Source organism: Poecilia reticulata, chromosome 5 (assembly GCF_904066995.2).
Source record: "Poecilia reticulata chromosome 5, P_reticulata-male-v2, whole genome shotgun sequence".
NCBI lineage: Eukaryota > Metazoa > Chordata > Actinopteri > Cyprinodontiformes > Poeciliidae > Poecilia > Poecilia reticulata.
In genome coordinates this window covers 6,530,530-6,543,193 of record NC_088834.1, presented here as the reverse complement: position 1 = coordinate 6,543,193, position 12,664 = coordinate 6,530,530, and the positions used below count along the sequence as shown (strand labels likewise).

At 37.1% G+C, this 12,664-nt stretch overlaps 1 protein-coding gene across 4 annotated transcripts in view; it reads right to left on the bottom strand.

Moving 5' to 3' along the window:
- LOC103464738 (complement factor H-like) overlaps positions 1-12,565 on the bottom strand; it is a 28,454-nt gene extending 15,889 nt beyond the window's left edge. For 2 of the 4 annotated variants that reach the window (XR_014087515.1, XM_081606906.1), the window contains exons 1-5: positions 12,344-12,563; positions 9,934-10,119; positions 9,705-9,804; positions 3,228-3,298; positions 2,712-2,894 (exon numbers count right to left, since the gene is read on the bottom strand). Coding sequence is in view for 3 of the 4 variants with exons in the window: in XM_081606906.1 (XP_081463032.1) it covers positions 2,712-2,894; positions 3,228-3,298; positions 9,705-9,804; positions 9,934-10,119; positions 12,344-12,416 (613 nt within the window). In the remaining variant the exon portion in view is untranslated. Of the gene's footprint in view, positions 1-2,711; positions 2,895-3,227; positions 3,299-9,704; positions 9,805-9,933; positions 10,120-12,343 lie in introns of all 4 variants that reach the window. The other 2 variants (XM_081606908.1, XM_081606907.1) reach the window with 2 other exon arrangements.
- Positions 12,566-12,664: the final 99 nt, after the last annotated feature.

Below are 12,664 nucleotides of genomic sequence, written 5' to 3'. Positions count from 1 at the left end.
GATGATTTGAATTGGGTGTCCAATACGCATTTGCCTTTAGCATTGTTGTGGCTCCATGTTGTTTACCTTCAAATTTTTGTGGGGATCACTCTACACACACCATATTTCACTCAAATCGTACTCTGCTGATGTAGAGCAGGTTGGTCTGTACCAGCATATCTACGACCCCTCTCAGTGGAGTAATGTTTGAAGAACCAGGGATATATATATATATATATATATATATATATATATATATATATATATATATATATATATATATATATATAAATAAAAAATCCCTTCTCACCCTCTGCGGGTGGTCTCTTTTATCCTCTGAGCTCGGGTCCTCTACCAGAGGCCTGGGAACTTGAGGGTTCTGCGCAGTATCTTGGCTGTTCCTAGAACTGCACATTTCTGGACTGAGATGTCTGATGTTGTTCCTGGGAACTGTTTACGCCACTGCTCCAGCTTGGGGGTGACTGCCCCAAGGGCCCCGATGACCGCAGGCACTACTTTGGTCTTCACCTTCCAGGTCTTTTCCAGTTCCTCTCTGAGGCACTCGTATTTCTCCAGTTTCTCATGCTCCTTTTTCCTGATGTTGTAGTCACTTGGTATTGCTATATCGACCACAACGGCTTCCCTCTGTTCTTTATCCACCACCACAATGTCCGCTTGGTTCGCCATTACCATCTTGTCTGTCTGGATCTGGAAGTCCACAGGATCTTAGCTCGGTCATTCTCCACCACTTTTGGGGGTGTTCCCCACTTTGATCTCGGGGCTTCCAGTCCATATTCTGCACAGATGTTTCTGTACACTATGCCTGCCACTTGGCTATGTCGTTCCATGTACGCTTTCCCTGCCAGCATCTTGCACCCTGCTGTTATGTGCTGGACTGTCTCAGGGGCCTCCTTGCACAACCTACACCTTGGGTCTTGTCTGGTGTGGTAGATCTGAGCCTCTATTGCTCTGGTGTTTAGGGTCTATTCCTGTGCAGCCAGGATGAGAGCCTCTGTGCTGTCTTTGAGTCCAGCTTTTCCAACAATTGGTAGGATTTCCTGAAATTAGCCACTTCAGTTATTTGTCGTGGTACATCCCATGTAGGGGCTTGTCCTCCCATGATGGTACCTCCAGCACCACGTCCTCTGTTCCCCATTGCCTGAGACCTTCGCTGAGCACAATGTCTGTTGAGGCTTTGTTCTTGATGTATTTATGTATCTTGGATGTTTCATCCTGGACAGTGGCTCTCACACTCACTAGTCCTCTGCCTCCTTCCTTACGGCCCGTGTATAGTCTCAGGGTGCTGGATTTGGGGTGAAACCCTCCATGCATGGTTAGTAGCTTCCGAGTCTTAACATCTGTGGCCTTTATCTCTTCCATTGGCCAGCTAATACTTCCGACAGGGTATCTGATTACTGGTAAGGCATAGCTGTTTATTGCACGGATCTTGTTCTTGCCATTGAGCTGGCTTCTCAGGACTTGCCTTATTCGTTGGAGGTATTTGGCTGTGGCTCCTTTCTTTGTGACCTCATTGAGGTTGCCATTTGCTTGTGGTATTCCCAGGTACTTGTAACTGTCCTCAATGTCTGCTATTGTTCCTTCTGGGAGCGAGACCCCTTCTAGGTGGACAACCTTCCCTCTCTTTGTTACAATCCGACCACACTTCTCTAGTCCGAATGACATCTCAATGTCAATGCTGTAGATCCTGGTTGTGTGGATCAGTGAACTGCTATACTTCACTTAGATGATATGTTGGCAGGACACATTTTGACAAGTGATTAGCAGTTTAGTGTTAAGTACATTTTAGGTAAGGTACTCTGAAGTGGTTTAGGGGTGAATGGATGATTCAGATAGTAAAGAACCCACAGTGGATAAGCACAGGCATAAAAGGGCAAATAGCAAAGAATGGTCTCATCCTTTAGCGCTTATACATGAAAGCCAGGTTATTGTACTAGGTTTATATGGTGATCCTACAGCAAATTCTGCTGTAAATTATGTACACTTTCTTCAGCTTAAAGACAAACTAAATTAAGATTTCATATTAGTTATACAATTGCATGCAACAGGAAAAAGCCAACAGAGATGGTCATGTGACACACCTTTAATGCTTGTAAAAAAAAAAAAGCAACAACAGGAAATCCAGGAGCTATTACAAGCCAAACTAAGGATTTCAAGGAAATAAACTTTATTCTGTGCTGCCACGATTTAACCATTTTTGAAGGCTGCAACTAAACAAACTTAGAAAGGCTTACAGTGGTGTCTTTTATACAACACAAACACAAATTACACCATTGTTTCATTATTGTAACACATTATTGTATGTAATGAAGGATTCTAATTTATCCTCTTACAGTTGATAATAATAGTTAATAATAGTTAGCAATAGTTGATAACTCTTTTATACAATAAACAATGCTGGGATTTTGCTGGGATTGTTTATACACTGATTTGCAATAGGGATTTATTGTTGTAATTTATATACAACAAATCCCAGTATATTTTTATTATTATGGCACATTTTTAAAAAATATTGCAATATAAGATTCTAATTTCTCCTCGTTTACAATTTCAATGCATGAATAAAAGTAAGATTGTTTCTTTAAAATAGACTGGTCAATGTGCTATTTTACAAGTGGTTGTAAGATGGTTTAAGTTATTCACAAATGTTTGCAAATTGTTCATATATTGTAACCAATCTTCTGTGAAGCCTGAAATAAAGCACAATTACTTACCAATGCATTGTGGTGGCCCTTTATCATATTCGGTAGTTGCAGTACACTGAATGGTTTCATGCCCAATCAATCTGTATCCTGTGTTACATGAGAAACGTATCGTTTGTTTATATTTTGGTTTATTGTCACTCTTCCAAGAATGTTGACCATTTTCCACTTTCCTCGGGATGGGACAAGTAACAACTGCAAAAATTAGAAAGAGAACATTGTTGTTTCAGGTTTAAATTGTTTCACCTAAGTCTTTTTAGCCTACTTCATGTTGTCAGGCAGTTTTTTTCTTTTTTTTACTGATTTCTTGATTTTACAGGTCTTGGCAGTAATCAGGCAGGGCTTTGATGAGTGACATTTAAAATAATGTTATATGGTATTTCATAATTTTACAAGGCATGTTCACCATTTTCCAGTTTTGTCGGGATGGGACAAGTAACAACTGAGAAAATTAAAAAAAGAATTTCTGTTTGAGGTACACAATGCTTTGGCCAACTGTGTTGAAAAAAAGAGAATTCAAACACTTACGGACGCAGTCTCCCTTTCCAGTCCACCCTCTGTCTAAGCAATCTATGTAGCTAGATCCAGAGATCCAGTAACTGCATAAAGACAAAATAAGTCATAAAGAATGATAGAATCTGATGAACCAAAAAAGATGTTTAGCTTTTTTGTAAGATTTAATAATTAAAATTTGCTACTTATTCTATATTTGCTCTTTACTCTTTCACACTGAGTCATACTTTGGAGACAGGGTCCAAACAATCCCCTGCACCCTTTTAAGTAGGGTGTAGGTGTTTTCCCAAAATAACACTGGTTATATAATCCTTTAATATAAAAGACAAAGTTTTGTTTCATTCTAAAGTAAAATTTTAGAGTATATATGCACAGCCATCCATGGGACCTATGTTTCACCCCTGAAAATAAGGGAGACATGTGGTAAATTTGCTTCACAATTATTTAATCAAGCAAAATCTAATCTCAATTTAAAAACTAAAATTGTGGTAAAAGCTTTTGGAATTGTAATGATTTTTTAAAACAAAAAAAAGTTTTGTTTAAAAAGCTATTTATTTTTTATTAAAATCACTCTTTTTTTGGTTTTGATGCTCGCTTTTTTTGGTTGAACTCAAGAGAGTTTTGATTGCTGGAAACATGAACACCCTGGGCTGGGCCTAAAGATGAACGATGTAAGATGGATCCCTATTGATTAGTGCTGACTAAAGCGGAAGACTCTGACACCTTCCACCTCAGAACTGTGCTCCGAGCTGCAGGGCTTGCTGCCTCACTTCAGAGACGAGACACAAAATGTGATTGGTAAGTAATATCCACAAAATTACACTGTTTAACAGCTACTAAAGTGTCCACACTTTTTTCAAAGAAGAAATCTTACACAACTTATGACGACTGTCATATATCTTGTGCTTCACGCATATTGTGCAAGCTAATGTTAGCTTCAGGTAAAGTGCATAAACTAGGCTTGTGTAATATTCGCCTGTTTTTATGTTGAATTCGTTAACTAGCACACCTTTGTTGAGTTGCATTAAGCGTGGCAAAATACAAAAAAATAAATAAATAAAATAGGTAGATTTGAAAATATATCTGCATTTTGACAATTGTTTTAAAAACCAGATAAAGATTAAATTGCTTTATATTTGATATTTGTGATCACTTGAACTTGTATTTGACTGTTCTGAGGAACTATCTGTACAGAGATGATATAATGAGGAATGAATGATATGCATTTCATTGCAAGGTAAGGTAATTTTACTTATATATCACATTTTCAGCAACAAGGCAATTCAAAGTGCTTTGCATGAGTTAAAAGGAAATACAAACAAAATAACAAACAAAGAGGAAAGAAAACTAATCAAATGTTGATCTAAAGTGTGTAAACTAAGTGCTCCTGTTCAGGGTTGCTAAGTATCTAATTCCATTTCTAAATAGTGAGTACTCTACAGTTTCTGATAAAATAAGCTAAAGAGTAACAGATCTAATTTCTTTTCTGGGTTAAAGTGAGTACACCACAATTGTAAGTTTGTTCTAAATCCTTTTTTGGGTTAAAAGTAATATAAACTAAGCAATGACTGTTCCTGTTAAGTATTTCTGGATTCCAATCCCGCCGGGTTTGTCCTCACAGGACAAGAGGGCTCTCCTGTGTCCAGACTTCTCGTCGAAAATTTGATCAATTGCATTGAGAGACCAGTTGACCAGATCAATAATTTGTAGATTTGGATGATGTGCAAAGAAAGGCTCCGAAAATATAGAAAAACACAGGACAAAAACAGAGCAAGCAGGGCAGGCATGGGCAGGGAGGGAGCAGAGGAAAAAAGCGTCCGCCTTCATCGAGAGCAAGAGAGAAAAGAAAAGTTGTGTTTTTCTTTCTTTTTAAATACTTGCATAATACAAATGCATGGAATTTTAAGTCCACAGGCTGCCTCAATAAGCTGTAAATAGCTTCTTTGCAGACCTGATTCACTCACTATAATTTTGCAGTTATGATCTGTGTTGATCTATGATCTGCATTATCTGGTAAAACAGTATGTTGTAAGCTCATCATAGAATTTATTAAATTGTGAGTGAATAAAATGAAAGTAAATTAATAAACTGAATGAAGTTTTTTGAAGAAAAATTGAAGTAAGATTGGAGTCTGGCGTTAGTTGGGCTCGGCCTAACTGAAAATAGGGGATAATTTAGCCAAAGATTTGATTATGGCTAAATTAGGATTAGAGTGTGGGTTTTTGATGTCTTTCATGTTTTTCTATTTATTAATTTATTTTATTATTCTCTCTCTCCTTTTCAAAATATATTTCTCTTTACTATCACATGCTGTTTTTATTTTAAGTATGTAAAGTACTTTGAAATGCCTTGCTGCTGAAATGTGCTATACAAATAAAATTTGATTGATTGATTGATTGATTTACTTCTCTCATGCAGTAGTTTAATGGAATGGCAGGAGAGCAAAAATGCCTCCTACTGGTGAATGTGGCATCGATCACTGATTACTGATATATGAATTGCAATTTTCTTAAATAAAATAATACAAACATTAATGCCACATGAAAAAGAGATTTTTAACAATTTTCTTATTGTAACAATACTGTTAATAGACTTACATAAATTATTAATTAATATCGATTCTAAAACTAATATTGATTTCTAAAAATATAGGTCTCAGTATGATTAACCTCGTAACCCTAACTCCCTAAATCACCAAAAACGGCTGAGAAGGTACACCCTGATTAAATCAGCTGCTGTTCTTGAACAATTTGGAGTACATGCAAAAACTTGGTCTCTTTATGAAGCTGATAAGCTACATTTTCTATTTTTGCAGTCAAAAATACTCTAACTGTAAGTAGTTTGTAGATAACACGAAGAAAATTGACAAATTTAGCTTCACCCAGATTTTTCATTTTTATTTCTTGCAAATGCACATTGAGTGTTGAATGTATGGACTGGGAAATACAATAAATCTGTAGAAAAATGTATTTGCTTGTGGATTTCAAGACTGATCAAAATAGCACAAAGCAGGGGCGCGGTAAAGGGGTGGAAAGGGATGACGATTCTATTGGCCCTGACCAGCAGGGGGCCTTCCACAATTTAATTATTTATTTTGTTCATAGACATAAAATAAAAAAAATCGGGGTCCTGTCAAATACAAAATTAATCACATTGTATTTTCAAAGATTGTTTTTATCAGTAAAAGTTTAAAATTGTGACACTTTTTATGGGTCAAATAGACTCAAAAAATTGTAACAGCAGCTGCGCAGGGGGCCCAATCAAATTTTTTGTCAGGGGGCCCAAGATTTCTGGGAGCACCCCTGCCACAAAGACGCACACATTACACATGGTTACGCATGCAGCTGGTGGATTCATGTCAAAATAAACCCCAAAATACTTTATATCCTTATGACAGGACATGTGTTTACTACTCATCAGTGGGTTTAGATTTAGTTTCCAAGTTGACCAGTTAGAAATATTCCAGAAAGAATACAAGCTCAAGTCGCTCTCTGGATATTATTGGCTCGGAAAAAGTCATAACATTATTGGTTGAATGCGGTGTCAATAAAAAGGGGGTTAGGGGGTCTGTAGGCTGCCCAATAAAAGCATTATCATGGATACTGGCAGAGTTTAAACCCTTAAATCTGAGCCCTGGAAAATACAATGGGAAAAACGGTACTCGAGCATTCTGGTGCGGGTTAAGGGGTTAAAGTGAACTCTGGTGTGGTTCGTATGCAGATGAAAGCGGACCATAGATCGTTCCAAAAGCAGATAGAAAACCCTGTTGCAGAACGCAATTAGTGGATACAGCCAAAACAAATGCAAGAGTCTCTAATGCAATGGCTCATGGTCTTTTGCTAAAAACTTAAGAAAAATCTTAAAGCATTGTGTTTATATGTTGTGAACACAGCAAATTCAAAAGTGTTAGATTTCCAGTGTAAGTGTTGTATGCTAAAAATACAGTGTTAATTCAACAACATGAGTGTTAGTTTCCCTAAAGAGTTCCAAAGATTTAAATCAAAAGCAATCCTGTCCAGTGTTGATTTCTAAATTAACACCAACAGTATCTCAGTCTGTTAACTGGTAACAGTTGTAACATATTTGTGACATCACTTCCGGGAAGGAGCTACAAATTAGGTGGGGGATGCAGCAGGCCCCTGGCCTGGACCAGCAGGGTGTCCAGATGGGAGTAAGAAAATGCCTTCAGGGATACAATTTTTTTATCACATCTGACAAAAGAAAGTTTAAAACTGCTTATGATACCCCAGTAGGTTATATAGTAGGGTACCCCATTGTTGACTCATGGTTGCTAAAAACCTTACCAGACTTACTGATTTTAGTGACATAGTGGGTATAAAATATTGATTAAAATGTTGTGCTACATGACTGGCTTTATTTTCACTCTTATATTTAATTTTATGACACACAATACTACAAATGAATCGTCTTTATTGTCTCCAGGTGCATTCTGGGTAAAGCTTGTCACCAACATCAGCCACTTGGCAACAAATGGCAAACAAGAGCATTTCTACGGACTACGTTAACATGTTTTGAATTTGTGTTGTTTCATCATTAGTGACCAGTAGCCTGATGTTTCTGTTCTTCTCTTGGTTTGTTGTACTTCATGTCAGATGGACTTCAAAATGACATAGTCGCTCTCTCTGGTGATGAAACTTGTTAGCTCCACTGTTGGGGGCATGTCTATGTTGTAAAGTTAAATTATCATGAGCTTTATTATTGGGCCCAGCAGTATGACGTCTTGTCTGGAGCTTATTATAACAAGGTAAGTTCCATGTTAAAATGATCATGTTTGAGGCCATTTGAGTTAACATTATTTGGCTGTAGACTGCAAAACGAGACAGTGACTGTGCTGGACCGTTGGTTTGATCTAAGCCACAGGTGTCAAACTCCAGTCCTGGAAGACCACTGTCCTGCAACATTTAGATGTGCCGCTGCTGCGCCACACCTGAATAGAATAATTAGGTGATTAGCAGGACTCTGGAAAACATATCTACACAATGAGGAGACAATAAAGCCATTTGACTCTGGTATTTTGTACCTGTGGCATATCTAAAAACTGCCAAAATATTTTTTCTTTGTTAGTGTGTCATGTTGGTGACTGAAGCCTGTTGTGATGACTTCCAACACATTTCTTCAGACAACTTGGCACAACTTTTAATGCAGTCCAAAAAAAATTCTATAAGCTGACTAATTTCTTTAGTAACTATTTCTGACCTTTTTATGCTTTATCTTGTAAACCAGGTGGGCAGAGTAATTTGAATGAATATGACGGTGACACACACAGAGGTGAGTCTGATTAGTTTTGTCCACCCTTCTTTTTAAAAATATTTATTTATTATGCTAATGTTTCTGCTATATTTCCTGTTTTTCCTTCCAGGTTGGAAGTCTTCCTCCTTCATATTGGCGTAAACAAGAGCAGCACCAAAGACACTTTACCATCAGTGATCACGAGACCCTCCATGGCCGCTACCAATGAACTTTCAAAGCACACTTCACCTTCAGTGCAAAGTACCATGGATGTATGACCTTTGTTGTATATTGCTGTCAGTGCTGTTGTTTTGAAATAAAAGTAGATGATATACTGCAACTGGTGCTGGTGTTTTTGTAGCTTCAAGTGGCATCTAATGTCTTTTAAAATGAATTTTGGGATTATTGATGGCCAGTAGTTTCTGTGGGGAAAAAGGTTTTAATTGTTCTAGTGGCTTTTAGTTGGTAGTAAATTGACAAAAAATGGGCAATGAGAGAAGGGGAGACCGGGAAGCAAAACCCACGACAGCCGCATTGAAAACGAGAGCCTCCATATCAGGGTTGTGCTTAACACCTGCGCCACCACAGCACACTTTGCCAATAGTATTTTAAAACTCAGATTTCTATGTTAATATATACTTTACACTGTTCTGTATTAGATTAACATGTTCATAGTGTTAACTTTTGACAAAATACACTAGTCAACACTGATGTGTTTAATTTCAAGTACTGAGTGTTGATTCAACTATATCACAAGTAACACTCTGAAAAGTGTAATTTCTACACCACCCGGAGTGGACCAATATAGACACTTTCAAAATGTTGAATTCAACTCTGTAGGAGTTGAGTGAACACTTCCAAATTTGCTGTGAAGAAGTCACACAATATGGAGCCCTCCAGGGGACATAGATTTTTTTCTTAAGTAGTTGCTGGTACAATGCCATCACAAGTGAGGATGTGAACAGGTTTTTCAATTACTTTGAATTGTTTGACACAGACCAGCATCCTTCCCTATGCCACTGGGGATATAGGTGTAGGGGTGTATGTAGGTCGGTAGGTAGGTAGGTAAAACAGTGTAATACGTAAGTGAACCACACCAGCTAAAATGTAACAAACGTTGCAAACTCAGCCCCCAATTGAACTGATTTACTGCAAGTCAAGGTATATACTTGATTTTCTGAGCTAAAACAATGACATTTAAGCAGATAATAATGGAATTTAAATATTTGGAATCATACATACCCTTTTTCACAGCTTAATTTTACTTTTGCACCAAACAGAGTACCCTCACTGGTGTCAATTGACATGTGTGGTTTTTTTTCAAGGGGACCACAGTCTTTCTCTTTGATATAAAGGAAAACAATGTAATCAAAATGAACAGTAGACATCAGTGTAGTATTACATAGAGCCAAGATGACCATGTAGAGCATTTTGAAAGTCAAATGTAAAATGCAAGTTAGACAGGACTCACTACTGCAGATGATATCTGGCTTGGTCCACTTCCCATTGGCGCAGCTCGATGTCCCAGTGCCACTTGCTTTTTCATATCCAACTATGCACTCATATGTGATCACAGTACCATCAGAGAATTTATTTATTTCTCGGGACTCATTTGTGATAACTGTGTACTCTCCATCTTTAGGCACGGGACAATCAGCTAGGAGCAAAAATTAATTAATAAACAAAAATTAAGAAAAATCACACACAAACACACACATAAAAGCTAAACTGTTATTGTGGTAATTGGTTATTTTAAAGTGATTCTATAAAATATGTTGAACGAATAAATTAGTTGAATTTTATGTTTGCACACGCAAAAGTGAACTAACAAGGAAAAACAAATATTGACATCTTGTAACTTGTCATTGTACATTACATAATCAAATACTCTAATGCATAATCTTGCAAGATCCTTGTAAATAAGGATTTAATTTAGATAAAACACAGCAGACCAAAAGGCCAGCTAAAAATATTTAATAGGGTCTTACAAGTACTAAACAGTCTATCCTTCATATACTGTAGCTTCAGTGTTTTGAATAATAAGAAATGTTTTTAAACATTCCAGCTAGCAAGCAAATATTCAGAGGACAATCAATGATTGTCATCTGAAGTCAAACTTTGTTTCAGAAGTGTGAAAATCCGAAAATAAACCTTTGACGTTCACTAAAGTTGCCTAAATATTCACTCTGAACATTGCCTCCCTACGGACATTTTTTGTTTGGATTTCATGTAATCAGTTTGTATATCTTTAATATATTTATAGATAATTTTTTATTAAATTTTCATTTTTGAAAGAGGGAAAAAAGAGAGAGAAAAATTTTCATCTTTGAAAATTTCATGAATGTCTGTGGTACGTTCATAAAATGCTTTGAAATGCTTTTACTAATCTTCTATACCGCATTTAGGCTCCTCACTTGGCAAAGCCATATCCTCTCAATTCAAAGAACGGTTACATGTCCGATTTTCTCACTTCCTTTCATGCATGATGTGCATTTCATTTATTTAGACATTTCTTGAAGGAGAACTGAAACCTCCTGTAGTTGTAAGAGACGGTCCATTGGAACCTGTAGGCTTTTTACACTGTGCACGGTCCGGAGGGGTCTCATTGACCCTGAGGGTACTTTTATAAAACTAGTTTTTGTGTGTGCTTTCGAGAATTGACAGGCTGACGGAACACCACCATAACTTTCCCGTTGTCCAGCCGTGGCATCTGGCATGCTCATGCCGAAAAATAAATAAATAAATATATCTAATATATATATATATATATATATATATATATATATATATATATATATATATATATATATAGACAGAGAGAGAGCCAACAGAGGATTAAACTGTGATATTCGTGCAACATAACCTAAAAGAAGTTGCCTACCTGAATTTCCGGATTATGTCGGGTTTCTGGAACAAAGTTGAAAAGGTTTGTTTGTTTGTTTGTTTTTTACCAACTACATGTTTTAAAATGCTGAAGTTTTTCTTGATATATTTCATCTTTTTTTTAAATTTCCAAATCCCTTTGAATTAGAATTGTTGCTCTACACATGGGGTGGGCAATCCTGGTCCTCAAGGGACTCCTGCAACTCTTGGCTGTTTCCCTGGTCCAACACGCTTGAATCCAACAGTTGAATCACCTCCTATGTGCAGTCAGGTTCTCCAGAGTCCTGCTAATGACCTCATCATTTGACTCAGGTGAGATGAAGTAGAGACACATCTAAAAGTTGCAGGAGACCGGCCCTCGAGGCCTGGAGTGGCCCACCTCTTTTTTTTTTTACTGATATCTCCTCTTACATACGCGTTCTTTCTTTTTTATCATTACTTTTGACTTTTTAGTCATTACAGATTATTTGAGGTTTAGCGAACGATGCCAGTTAATTGCGACCAGCTAACCAACGCTCGCTAAACGTCGGCAGGCAACGTCTGACGGCTGTTTAATGGCGTGTCATATTGACGTTCCGCGAACGTCGTCATGACAACATTCAGGGAACGTTGGGTGAACCGTTTAATGCTACTTGGTATCCTCCTACTGTATCAACGTAAACCTGTTTTGCCTTCTAAATGTTTCCCCCAAACAAAATTCATATATTTCTAATATGTTTACCGTTAGATGTATTTTCAAAGTTAGCAATGTTGACATTTAAAAGAAAAGAAAAATAAACAAAAATAAAACGTCAACAATAAAATATTTCAGTAAATGTAAAAGCCGAAACGTCAGTTTGGATTATAGTCATTAAAAATCCAAATTATTTTGAAATTAAGGTACTCTTATTTGTCAAAGTGACCTTAACATCATGAACGTAATCTGCTTTTATAACAAAGGCTAGCACAGCAATATCAATTCTATTTGCATCCGGCTTCCCCGGCACCGTACTACTGACCTGCAATATTCCAGATAAATAGGTACAGGATGAGGAGTTTTCTCTGTTTGCCGGCGTCCAGGAAAACCTTCATAACTGATAAAGCAGTATCTGCCTCAGTCCAACTTTAGACATGGAGATGGTGTGTGGAGACTCTCCTCATGGTGTAAACGATTCTCCCTCCACTTAATTCACTTTATTGGTCAAGTCAGTACTGTACACTTAGTTACTAGAGGCAAACGGGCTGAGGTAGAAAGATTTCAAAATAAAAGTCTTGTTTTTTCTATAAATGCTGTTTTGGAAAACTAATTCATGGTGTACTGTTTTTCTTCAAAGTTAAAC